A 13,428-nucleotide genomic window follows, 5' to 3' on the forward strand; every position below is an offset into this window, starting at 1 on the left:
AATCCGTAGTGAATGAGAAGCAGATGACTGTTTTTTTTATTTAATTCCCTCGGAGTGCAATTCACCTTGAAGGAGGGTTTAATTTAATATTAACTCTGAATCAAAGTGAATACGGAATTAAATAAAATCCAGATCACTCTAAAATCACTCCGCTGAAAAAATAAGCTCCCCATTTACTTCGTATTCGGGGTGATATCTTTTTATCAATGAAAAGTACTTCAATCAGTGAATATTTACTGCATAAAAAGTCCCAAGTATGTCACTGATTGAATTAGTGATATACTTGGGACTGATTTGCAGTGAATATTCACTGATTTGTGATATTTTTCATTGATTCATTTTAAGAGAGCCGAGTGACGGAGTGAATTCGGATTTAAATGAAATTTACTATAACACCATATAGCATTTCAAATGAGAATAATTACTCTGTGTAAATATGGAAAAGAATATTAAGCTTGCAGTTTCAAAAATTCATACACAAAACTATATACTTGTTTTAGGCTCAAAATAGACTTAAACGAGATTCACGATTTTATCAGAATCAGAATACAATAATGCGGGAAAATTTATGTAAAGTTGATATTTTCTGGTGCGTTTGCCAGATATTCGGAACATGGGTATCACATTACCAATTTTCATAATTTTTTGCATTTGAAGAACATCTAACCAAAGTCATAGAATATTTTGAAATGAAGTAGGTAACTATTGGTGTTTATTATTAAATTTAAAATTTGATTGCCAGAATACAGAAAAAAAATGAGTTAACTTACAGGTTTCAGGAGCATAAAAATTTCAGTTGTTTTTGTTCGTGTATGTTTAATTTCAATCATTTCATTGCTTCTTGTATAGTAGCTATGTTTGCTATTTATAAGATCAATTTGATCAGATATATATGATGGTGTTAAGTTACTAACCATTTTATAGACCAGTAAGCAACAATTAAACATTAACTTTTGTTTGACTGACATCCAGCCCAACGTAGCAAGCATTAATTTTATGTTTGTGTATTTATTTACTCCTAAAATGTCCCTGATAGCGCAATTTTGAAGTTTCGGCAGAATATCCAATTTACTTTGATCATAATTTAACATTACAGATTACAGTACTACAAGATCATACATAATTCGATCATATAAAACTGCACTTCGCCATCTCCTGCCTGGTTTTAGAACTCTTTCATTACTTTCCTTGTTTCCTTGCGGTTTTGCCGTCACATTTGGAAACACAGCGACAACGTCCGCCATTTTGTTAAAAATTTTCAGCCGATAAGTAAGAAAGTCGATCTGTATCATCGGGAGATGGATACATAGAAAAGTCTCCATTTACCCAAACTCAAAATTTATCATTGACAGAGTGACAGAGTCCGTTTATACACACACTATATACATTTATATAAAAATATGTACATATACATTTGTTGGTATTATTTACATGTGTTACTTAATTAACGTTTCTACGTGTGACAAAAATTTAAAATAAATGCGGCAGTAAACATCATAAATAAATCTGACATTTATTATATATTTTAATAAATTAACATTGCCATGTACATAAATTAACATTCATTTAAAAATAAAATTTATTTTATTTTATATTTCATTTTGATTTCATATTTATTAACTTTTTTTAAGGTTAGTACCCCACCAATATTTAAATAAATTATAGAATTAACTAATATTTATATTTTCTGATACAGAAACTTGCTGGTATATTATTAGATCAACTGATATTATTGTTCTTTAGTAAAAAAATAAAATAAATAAATAAATAAATATGAGTGGTGAAGAAAGACTTGTCACTGAAGTACCTAGTAGCCTTAAACAATTAGCACGACTTGTGGTTAGAGGGTTTTATTCTGTCGAAGACGTTCTTATTATTGATATGCTCGTGAGAAATCCTTGTAAGTATTTTTAATTATAATTATCATTCTATATTATTAAGAGAATAAGGAAAATTTTGTTCCCGCCATATCTATATGATAGAATTAGTTAATGTTAATGAATTTGGTATCATTAGATAGGTCTTGACTTGAATTTGTGCCTCTTCATAATTTAAACTCTTTTTAATTGCCAAGTATTGAGATAAATAGATTTATCTATATCATTCGAATTACATTTAAATTACGCGAGAAAAAATACGATCGTATTTATTTTCTTTAAATAATTTAATATTTTAATTATTCTGTCACTAAATATGACTGAATGTCACTGAATATATAGCTATGTTATTTATATCGCGTTACTTATTCCAAAATGATAGATTTTTATACCCCCTTTTGGTTTTAGGAAGTTTCTCAAAGCCAAAAAAGTGTGCATACAAAAAACAAGGATTCATAAACACAAAAAATCTTTACTCGCCTGAAAAAAATCTTTACTTATCCCAAGAAATTTTTTGCATTGTGAATTGAAAACAAAAATTTATTTAGAACTAGAAAAAATTACTCGGTGGAAGGAATTATTTCTTGACCAAAAAAATCTTGTCTAGCCCCAAGACAATTTTTGTATTTAATTCATAATACATAAAATTTCTTGGTGCAAATTAAAATTTTTTTCGGCAAGAAATTCTTTTTTTCTGAGTATTTTATTAATTTAGTAGTGATATTTGGGCAGTCACGTAGTGACTGCAGGTTGCTCGTTATTATTTATTTTAATTTTAATTATTGTCCTCAAGAAGAAAATTTTTGTTTCCTATACTTTTTCCTATCATATTTATTTCCTATCACTTTCATTACTTATTATATTTTTATAGACAGTATAAATATTTTCTATACATTCTATTTATGTTTACTTGCTTAGAATAATACAATGCATTTATATTGTATACTATTAAATTTTCGTATTAAATATTTTAAAAAATACAGCAACCTGTCCGAGTATTACTGCCGAATTTATAATATATGATTTGGATTTAACTGTTCATTAAAATGTCTACTGTAAAATTAACTCTAGAATCTTCTGTTTATTTTTATTATCACTGAAATGTAATTAGACAAATCTCATCATCAATTTGGAAACTTACTGATTTCGATGATTGATCATGGGATTCTTGGAAAAAAATCTACACACAGTCTAATTTTTTTTTTATTATATAGTCGTCTAATATATTTTTTTTTTCACTAATACCTAATTAAATTTGTTGAATTTGTGATATTGAAGTTAGCTGACGTCTAATGATTTTGGAATTTTTTTTCAAAACGAAAAATTATAAAAAAGATATCTTTTAAAATATCATACATATTGCCTTGCGTTTACTTGCAACATGGGCCTCAATCTCTCGTCAACCCAATTCCCTGATTAAGAAAAATGATTTAAAACAGTTTTATTCGACTAATACATAGATATACACTTAACATGGAGCAAATCACATTTCTTATTCAGGGGTACCTAAGGTCATAAAATTTCATCCATACTAGCTTTCTTTTCCTCAAGTAAACATATACATATTTTGAACTCAACTTAAATAATCTATACTACGACAGTTTTAAACTAGTGTAGATTTTTCTTGCGGGTTTATATTTTTTTTTTTAATTTTTTAAGCAAAAATGATTTGAATTGACAATTTTATGAGTTCATAATAAGTTCACTATTGAGCGAATCACTCATATCTTGGACTATTTTCGAACAAGTCCAAAATTAGTCGGTTAAATAATTATCCCATAGACTGAAATATAATAAATAAAATAATGATTATTTTTAGGTATGAAAGAAGATGATATTTGTGAACTACTAAAATTCGAACGTAAAATGTTACGAGCTAAAATATCAACTCTTAAAAATGATAAATTTATCCAAGTTAGATTAAAAATGGAAACTGGACAGGATTTAAAAGCACAAAAAGTTAATTACTATTTTATTAATTATAAGGTAATTTATTTAAAAACTTTATTGTTACTCAAGCAAAATAAAAATTATATTTTTAATTATTATTATTGTTATAACTTGATATAGATTTTTTAATATGTTTCAGACGTTTGTAAATGTAGTTAAATATAAGTTAGATTTAATGAGAAAAAAATTAGAAACTGAAGAAAGAGATGCTACTAGTAGATCTAGTTTTAAATGTACAAATTGTTTAAAAACATTCACGGATCTCGAAGTAAGTTATTTATTTACTTTTTTATTTTTTTTTTTTTAATGTACCATGATTAATTTTATCATTAAATAGGCAGATCAACTTTTTGATGGGACAACTGAAGAATTTAGGTGTACATTTTGTCGTGAAATTGTTGAGGAAGACCAATCAGCACTGCCGAAAAAAGACTCACGTTTATTACTTGCCAAATTTAACGAACAACTACAGCCTCTTTGGATTTTATTACACGAAGTTGAAGGAATTAAACTTGCACCTGAAATACTTGAGCCTGAACCAGTTGACATCAATACTATCAGAGGGTATAAGATTATTTTAATAATATTTTATACATACAGAAAAAAAGGTTTTTTTGGCGCAAAAAATTTTTACTTGCCCTAAGAAATTGTTTGCACTGTAAATTGAAAACAAAAATTTTTTGGGGCCAGAAAAAAATTCTTGCGTCAAGAAATCCTTTTTGTCTATCTAGTAATTTTACTTGACATTAATAATTTAATTAAAATAATAATTATATCATTAGACTTGACACAAAGAAATCTGGAGGTCTACGAGGTCCAGGTGAACCATGGTCAGGTGATGCTTCAAGAGGATCAGGATTCGCTGTTGAGGATACTACTGTCGGAGTGACGATTGGTGATGAGACTATTGATGACTCTGCCTCACGGAGAAAGGAACGGCCAATTTGGATGATTGAGAGTACAGTAATGAATGATGGAACTGAAGTTGATGCCAGTGCTAATCAAGACAGTATTCTCGATAAAGCCGCTGCTACCGCGACAACTATTACGACATCGACAAATAATAAACAGGGCGATGATATCATGTCTGTACTACTGGCTCATGAAAAGAAAGGCAGTAACAACAGTGCTGCTAATGCCGTTAAAAGTGTTCTTCCGCAAGAATCTAGTGATAGTAGTGATAACGAAGATGCGGGTGACATGCAAGCTATTGATACTGGTTTGTATTTTTTATTAAATTTTTCTAACAAAACTAGTATTATCATCATTTCGTGTTACTGATTCCAAAAGGACTTATATTTTTATACACCCTTTTGGCTTTAGAAATTTTTTTCCAATTTTCAGTTTTAGAAGAAGTCTACCATATGATTACACGAAGAAAATTTTATTATACTATCTACAATACTAAATTTTCAATTTCAATTATTTGAAATGGTAGGAAAATTTTTCAGTGGTAAAATAATTAATTTTACCATTGAGAATTATAACAGTAACGATTGATGGTGGTGACGATTACTATCGAAGATGCTAATTGTAACTATCAAAGATTATAATTGTTACAATCGATGATGGTGACCGTTACCATTCAAGGTTGTAAAAATTCTGGAACAAAAAATAGGATGAATTTATATAAATTTAAATCCTTTATTTACATCCATACTTTAGCCATGCACATTTTGTCCTTTCATTAATTAAAATAAGTAACTATACAATCGTTTAAGTCCGAATATAATAAAAATTTCCAAATATTGGAGCTGTTATTAATCACTTTAAATGATTGGGTATGATCATCAAAATAGCAACCATCCAAGTATTGATTATCTTAGTGATAAGGAAAACTTTATCATCATCGATAATCAGGATTTTTTTCACACCATAAAATAATGGAGCATCATTTGATCTGTAACGCCGATATTTAAATTCTTTATTAGTTTAGACAGTAATTATTATTTAGGCTGATGGTAACTATTAACATCAGGTTATTAAGAATTACGATCCCAAATAGCCAGTTGAGCTCAACCAACAGTCAAATTAAAGCAAATATTTCACGTATACGTGAGATCAAAAATTGACTTCAACGAGAACTCTCTAAATGATCAACATTTCAACTCAAAAGTTGATATGAAAAATTTGACATCTCGATGATTTCTAGTACGCATAAAAAATTTCATTTCAAACTTTCGCTCTCTCCCACACGTAAAATTACACATAAACTTGATGTAAAATAGTAGTTTTCATTTTACGTCAAATTTATATGTTATTTTACGTAGGGTAGAGGTACCATTTTTGGTGAGTTTAGGGCTAATTTTGGACACGTGAAAAATTTAAATAAATTAATTCGTAAAAGACACAATAGGATAATTAATTTTTTAAATGTGTTTAGAAACACTTTTGTCCCACTATTAAAATGGAAATTTTATTTTACTATTTTGTATTAATTAAAATAAAGTATTAAATGTCCAAAAATGGAGCAGTGGCCACAAATGGTACCTCGACCCTATAAGAGAGCTAAAATGTTGAACTTAAATTTTTTATATATACTGTGCGTCATCGAGATGTCAAAAGTTTCATTTTAATTCCCGAGCTGAAACACGGTTTTATGGGATGTTAATAATAGTTATAATTAGTTAAGATATTAAAAGTTATAATTTCTGATTATCATCAATAATTGTAGATTTTACCATGTAAAGATGATAACTTTAGTATCACGACTTTTGACCCGCAGACAAAATACCCGAAAATTAAAATACCCACGACAAAATACCCGTAAACTAAACTACTTGCGACAAAATACCCTCTCCGAAAAACTTTTCATTTTTGATTATTTGACAATAAAAGCTGTTCTTTCATTAAACATTTAGTCGTTTAGAGTTTGTCCTTCATTACTTTACCTACATCATTAAAAAATAGCCCCGTTAAAAAATAGCACAACACGATTACAAGCTTATGTGTTAATCTAAATGATTGTTTGTTTTTATAACTATCAGACGTTTGTTCAAAGGGTATTTTGTCGCAAGTATTTTGTTATGGGTCTCAGATCTATGGATATTATAGTTTGCGGGTATTTTTTCGAGGGTATTTTGGTTTGCGGGTATTTTGTCTGCAGGTCAATTGTTACGCAGCCCTAAAGCTGACAGGGCGTATAAAAATATGTCCTTTTAGAATTAGTAACGCAATGTCTTCCGTTATTAATTAATATTTCACAAATAAATTACAGGTGATATAGAAGTCATGGAGTCTGAAGATGATGATCTAGCACCAACAGTAAGTGTAGGCGGTAAAACAATTGCTATTACTGACGTCAATGATACTCTGATAGCTGAAATGACACCCGCTGAAAAAGAAGCATACATCCAAACTTATCAAGAGCACTATTCAGACATGTACGATTGAAAATTATCCTCGGTAATTAATTTTATATCCAAAACTGTTAAATTAATCAATCAATCATGTGTATTATTTTGTATAAATAAAACCTTTGTTTTCTTTTTTTCGTAATCAAATACAGTTATTTTAAAAGTTAAAATTTTAAATATAAATTCTACAGGTGAATAAAATAAAGTAAATCTTATTAAAATATTTTTAATTATTTATTATTCAACATTTTATTGTTCAGGACAATCGCAACTCAACAATATAAGGAAATACCATATTATTGTTAAACTAAACGATTAATATTCATAAATATTAATAACAATAGTATTAAATAAATAAAATAATTAAATAAAGATTGTAGTCACTTCTGGAGAAACGGGAAAAATATTTTTTTTTTAAACTTAAAAATATAATAATTATTAACGAATAATCTTACTTTACTTTTTTTTTTTTTGTCTTAATAACTGAGTTTCTACCCGACCACCACTATCGAGTAGAAACTCTAAGACAATAAATAAGTATTATTTTTTAATAAATATTTTTTCTCTTTTTTTGTTCATTTTTTTTTTTTTTTTTTTTTTCATCAAAGTTCTTCCATTAAAGTTTTATAATATAATTTGTATTTATTTTAATCCTTTGCAATCGACCTTGTTTTATATTTATATTATAGATTTTTTTTTGTATTCTTCGATCTTGTTTCCTCTTCATACTTAAGTTTTTTTTTTTTTTGAAAGGCTTCATCACTAATAATCTTATCTAACTGCTCTGAGAGGATTTCCAACAACTCTCGATTAAGCACCACGCGAGCAGTAGCACACGATAAATATTTTTCGATAATAAAAATAGATAAATTCAATTAATTACAATCCAATATAACAAAAAAAATGTATGTATATCTTTACTAATTGAGAGTAATTGTTCCCTTTCAGAGTAATTAGATAGCACCAGCATTAAAGTACAGTTGTTATTAAATTATCCAATAAAATTTATTCTGGCTCGTTAAGACGTAATCGTGCAAAATCTTCGAAGACGATGTTGTCATCGTCATCATTTGCGTAGCATGAATTTTCATAACGTGCACGGTCGATACTTTTTGATTTTTTGAGATTTGCCTTCTCCCTTTCGGCATTTTCTGGCGCCGGGTGCATCAGTTTGAATGGCACGTCGGTTATCAGTTCACCGCCCAATGTACCGCAATTTAATTTAACGCGTATTGAGTATGAAATTATTATACCTAGAGATTCTGCGGGACATTTACCCTCAGCTGCCATTGTTGAAGACGCCAAATTTACATCATCGTCCTGTTTATTAAATAATATTTATTATTATTAATATTAGTTTTCATGTCTTCTAAGCTGGCATTTAGAGTTTAAATGGCTGTTTAGTCAATCAAAACAAGCTAATTTTAGATTACTGATGTAAAATTTAATGGGTTGAAAACTACCAATTTCTTCATTACAGCAGAAAACGTTTAGTATCGAAACGAAAAATTAGATTCTAACACAATAATGATTACAAGTCATTCAAATTAACTAAATCAGCAGTTATTTGATCTTAAATTGTCTCTTTTCAACTGGCTCCAGACATTTAAACTCTATGAAAAATATTGGGTGACATCCCAAGTAGCACACTTGACTTAGTGACATTTATGAGACGAAAGTTTTGAGGCTGTTTTTTGACCTATCAAGGCATCAAAATATTGACAAAACAATCAGAAATTTATGTTGCCGAAATCAAAAAACTTGACACAAGTGACGACAAAACATTAAAGTATAAATAATGGGCAAAAAAGTCATCTAAACGATTTTTAACTTCCCGCTATAAAAATTGAAAATTTTCAAAAAAAAGGTCCGATTTTCATTTCCGGGTGGACGTCCGGCCGTGTGTGTGTAAACTTTTTTTGTCCGACGAAATCCTTGGAACGAATCAACCGATTTAAAATTTTTTTTCAAGTTTTTGTTGCATAACTCGTAAATCGCTCGACCGATTTGTTTCAAAGTTTAATCAAATCCAAGTCTCAACCAACTTTTTCGATTGCCGCAAAGCAAATCGGTCGATTTGTTCCGAAGATGTCGTCAGACAACTCGCAGAGCTCAAAACTTTACCAATAATTTCTCTGAGCTCAAAGACAGTTGGAAGTTTTGGGGTTGGCCCACCGTTTAACCATTTTTCGGATTTTTTAAAGTGAAATGACTATCTTAGAATGGAAAAAAGAAGACCAATTTCCTATGATTCCTAGGACCAACATCTGTGAGACAAAACAAAATTAGTCTTGTCCTTTTAAAAGGCTTCTTTATGCCATCTTAAAGTTGTCTCTGTGCTATTTGGGATGGGATAAAACACAATTTCAAATTTTGTGTTTCACTTTCATCTGAAATCGTCTTGTTTCATCTCTTGTCACACAAAATACTACCTATGATATAATACATACTTTAAGATGTCCGTCAAGTGCAATTCCACGACGATCTTTATTACTGCTGGCCAGTGGCACAAGATAAAATTGTTTTGTAAAATTAGCTCCAGGTGTTATCGGACAACCTTCGCGTGTTTCCAGACTTGCTACATTCCGAGAAAACTGAGAGTTTACCATTGTAACTTCACAGTGCTGCACTACAAACAGCTAAAATAAAATAAGGTAAGAAAAAGTAGTTAATTGTTTGTTGAAGTGCAAAATAATTTTTTTAATTTCAATACCTTAATATTTTTAACTGCTTTACGTGAATTGTTGGTAACGATAACATTAGCAGCTATTTTTTCACCGTGATAGTAAATTTCTCTGTCAAGTGTAACTTCAAGATTTAGTTTACCATTGGAGAATGTAAAGCCCTTGGATACCAGAGAGCTTGGAAGTCTGCGTCCACGTGAAATTGGAGCAAACTGAAGTTTTTTAATCGCTAGAGCTACCGATGAACGTTTGTGTCCTTTGTCCTCTTCATTTTCACCGACAAACACTTTAACCGTATACTCAACTCCAAGTGGTTTTCCTTGATCGTCATCACCGGGTTGTAGTGTTACGGAGCTTGGCGAGTTGGGTGGGAAAACAAAATTAAATGGGAAAGCATTCGGACCTAATTTTTTAAGCAAACGGTCTTGAATTGGTGTTGTCTCTTGTTTTTCTTTCTTCATCGGTATTATTTGATCTTTGGCAATAACCATTTCCTTGCTAAATTTGACTCCCATGACTTCATCTTCCTCCCGACCATATCGGAATGTTGTAATAACCTTACGTACAATAAATTATTTTAAAAAATATATTATAATTATTTTTTATTAGGGGTGTGCGAATAGTTCAAATCTACTAATTATTCGTATTGAATCGAATCGAATAATTCGAAAAATTTACGAGCTTTTACAAAATTTTCTTCTCAACGACTTAAAATTGTAGTTTTTTCCAATAATTCAAATTTTTGTCAGAGTTACAAATAGAGTTCAGACACGAATCTACGAAAAAATTAATTTTGATTACTTAAAAAAATAAGCTCTCTACACATAAAAAAAGGGTTTCTTGGCGCTAAAAAGTTTTACGTGTCCTAAGAAATTTTCTGCATTATAAATTCAAAACGAAAATTTTCTTGCTTCAAGTCTAAGAAAATTTTTGTATTCAATCCATAGTGAAAAATTTTTCTTGCGCCAATAAATCCTTTTTTTCTGTGTAATAAATAAAAATTGAATATTTGAAAGCTGATCAAAATTTTCCCGACTTAAATCGAGGAATTTGAAAAGTTACTAATAATTCAAAAACTTTCGTATAATTCTAAGGGTGCATTCAAAAATGCTCCTGCTCTAGATCTCGTTATGACAACACTTAAATAGAGCTAGAACTAGAGCATTTCGAATGCACCCTAAAATTGACGAATAATTCGAAACTTTTCAAGTAATTCGGAAATTCAAATCATTCGATTCTAACCCGATTCACACACCCCTAGTTTATATTAAATATAATATTTATATTAACTTGGCCATAAACTCTACGTCCTTGAAGATAATCATTTTCAACAACAACTACACCATCAATTGGATCTACAAACTCAAGATGATCAATAAAGTCTCTTTTGCCGAGGTAGACTGTAACTTTTCCTGTGAATAATTACGTTAATTAAATAACTTCTAGATATTAATAATAAATAAACGTTAAAATAAATTACCATTTGGTGTTGTCTTTTTAAAAACTTTAACAGCCACGACGTAGGCCAGCAGCAGCAGTGGAAACATTTGGCTAGCGGTAAATAAAAACTTGAAGAATTAGTATACCAAAGTTTGTATCCCGCCCAGAAGTGACAATTTTCAAAGCTTAAACATCTCCTTCATATAGTACTCAAAAGGCTTCACCAATGAATCCATACGAATAAACTAATTGAATTACTCTTATATAAATTTTTTTTTTAATAAGATTTAAAAAAACATGTATCATCTACTTAGCAGAATGTACTTTTATTCTCATCGTAACACCACCTGATCGAATCAGTATTCAGTATCCGACTCATCGTCTCGTCAATTTAAAGTGTTTTTAAAATATTTAAACCATTACGTCAACTATTACTTTGAATTATGTAAATAAAAACTTTGTTTTCATCTGAGGAATTTTTTTTTTGTTATAAATTTAAAATGATTGCCTTTAAAAATGGACTAATTTAAAAAATGTGAACCGCGAAGTTTGGAAATTTCTTCAGAAATAAAAAATTTTTTGTTACTTATATGTAATAATTGTGCAATAATGTATGAAGAAATGAATATGAATACTAGATTTGAATCTATTATTGTAAGGAAAGTTGTAAATCGATTATAAAACGGTGTCGTTGGTGTCATATGCAAATATGACCATTTAATATTTTAATTCATTACTAAATTATTTCAAATGTATGAAGGGTGATAAAAATATTGTTTAAATAAAACTAGTAAAGTGAGAATTCATGTTTATAAAAGTTTTATGTTAACCTAGGATAAGATGTTTTAAATTAACGTGTCTGAAAAGGACCAATGGCTAGAAATCTATGCTTACTATTGACATATACACGAGCAAGTCCGTACGAGTCGTAGGTGGAAACCGATCGTGAATACGATTCCGTGCTTTTTGATCCCCGGACAAAATATCCCTGGGACAAAATATCTCTGATTACTTCTCTCAACACTAGAATTTTTGATAAAAAAATTTATAAAATCTTTTTTAGAAGAATAACTTAAAATAAACCAACACGTGGTTGAAATTGGCTTGCTCCTCTTTCGCACGTTTTATGCCTTTTTTTCACACCTTTTATGTGTATGTTATTACAGAAGTAGTTCAACGTATTCTCTTATTATCAGATACTAGACTGTAACAAATTGGGAGTGAACTCGGAGTGATTACGGATTTTATTTAAATCCAAATTCACTCGTCACTCGGAGTTTAAAAAAAAATCATTCAGCATACGGAGTAAATTAGGAGTTTGATTTTTCAGAAGAGTGAATTCGGAGTGATCTCGATTTTACTTAAATCTACATTCACTCCGATTCGAAGTTTTAATATTAAAATAAACTCTCCTTCGGAGTGAATTTCACTCCGAAGGAATTAAATAAAAAACAGTTATCTGCTCCTCATTCACTCCGGATTTACTCCGCTAATTTTTTAAAGTGTACGATAAAATATATTAATAATTCAACAAAGACAGCTAAAGTAATTGTATTTTTTAATCTTTTTCTAATAATTTATGAAATATAAGAAAATATAGCAGTGTAAAAAAAAAATAATAATAATCTTTAATGTATTATGAGTATATTTTATCGTGAGGATATTCTGTCCGGGGATCAAAAAGCGTTGCCGGATAATGCAGGCCATAATTATCAATATTTAACGTGTTACGCTTAAATATATATTTATTTAAATTATAATATTTCTGCTGAGTGTTTAAAATAATTATTAATATCATATTTTAACACAAGTATTTATAAATCCAGTCTCGTGTACAGATGACTTTTCATCTCATAGGACACAATGTGAATTGTGTTTTTGCTGGATATAATAAATAAATGAAAATAATAAAGTGAATTTCAGTCTTAAGATTTATTTTTATTCCAATAATAAGTTTACATTGTATAGAGGTATTTTAATCCTTGAAAATGTTTTTTATATTTAAAAAATAACAGTATCAAGGATTTCATTTACGCTGATTTAATTTAATTACATTAAACTTTATTAATTTTAAATTGTTGTATTTATTAATTACTTTTTGTTATTTGAGTACACATTTAG

General features: G+C 29.2%; 2 protein-coding genes across 2 annotated transcripts; one reads left to right on the plus strand and one right to left on the minus strand.

The window, feature by feature from the left end:
* The first annotated feature begins 1,432 nt into the window (after positions 1-1,432).
* LOC130668035 (general transcription factor IIE subunit 1) lies at positions 1,433-7,703 on the plus strand. The gene is made up of 7 exons (XM_057470022.1): positions 1,433-1,631; positions 1,697-1,900; positions 3,697-3,863; positions 3,967-4,095; positions 4,165-4,391; positions 4,610-5,046; positions 7,045-7,703. The coding sequence occupies exons 2-7, from the start codon at positions 1,774-1,776 to the stop codon at positions 7,218-7,220; spliced, it is 1,263 nt and encodes a 420-aa protein (XP_057326005.1). The 5' UTR covers positions 1,433-1,631; positions 1,697-1,773; the 3' UTR covers positions 7,221-7,703.
* Positions 7,396-11,504, minus strand: LOC130668036 (arrestin homolog). The gene is made up of 5 exons (XM_057470023.1): positions 11,348-11,504; positions 11,158-11,279; positions 9,897-10,424; positions 9,634-9,822; positions 7,396-8,503 (listed from the first exon to the last, which is right to left on the minus strand). The coding sequence occupies exons 1-5, from the start codon at positions 11,412-11,414 to the stop codon at positions 8,189-8,191; spliced, it is 1,221 nt and encodes a 406-aa protein (XP_057326006.1). The 5' UTR covers positions 11,415-11,504; the 3' UTR covers positions 7,396-8,188.
* Positions 11,505-13,428: the final 1,924 nt, after the last annotated feature.

This window comes from Microplitis mediator, chromosome 5, assembly GCF_029852145.1.
Source record: "Microplitis mediator isolate UGA2020A chromosome 5, iyMicMedi2.1, whole genome shotgun sequence".
Taxonomy (NCBI): domain Eukaryota; kingdom Metazoa; phylum Arthropoda; class Insecta; order Hymenoptera; family Braconidae; genus Microplitis; species Microplitis mediator.

Excerpts from the sequence above, each read along its gene's own strand:
- LOC130668035 (XM_057470022.1), top strand. The coding sequence starts at position 1,774 with ATGAGTGGTGAAGAAAGACTTGTCACTGAAGTACCTAGTAGCCTTAAA. Across the intron at positions 4,096-4,164 it reads AAACATTCACGGATCTCGAA|GCAGATCAACTTTTTGATGG; the intron begins GTAAGTTATTTA and ends ATCATTAAATAG. Across the intron at positions 5,047-7,044 it reads CATGCAAGCTATTGATACTG|GTGATATAGAAGTCATGGAG; the intron begins GTTTGTATTTTT and ends AATAAATTACAG.
- LOC130668036 (XM_057470023.1), bottom strand. The coding sequence starts at position 11,414 with ATGTTTCCACTGCTGCTGCTGGCCTACGTCGTGGCTGTTAAAGTTTTT. Across the intron at positions 10,425-11,157 it reads GACGTAGAGTTTATGGCCAA|GTTATTACAACATTCCGATA; the intron begins GTTAATATAAAT and ends ATTGTACGTAAG. Across the intron at positions 8,504-9,633 it reads CACTTGACGGACATCTTAAA|GACGATGATGTAAATTTGGC; the intron begins GTATGTATTATA and ends TTTAATAAACAG.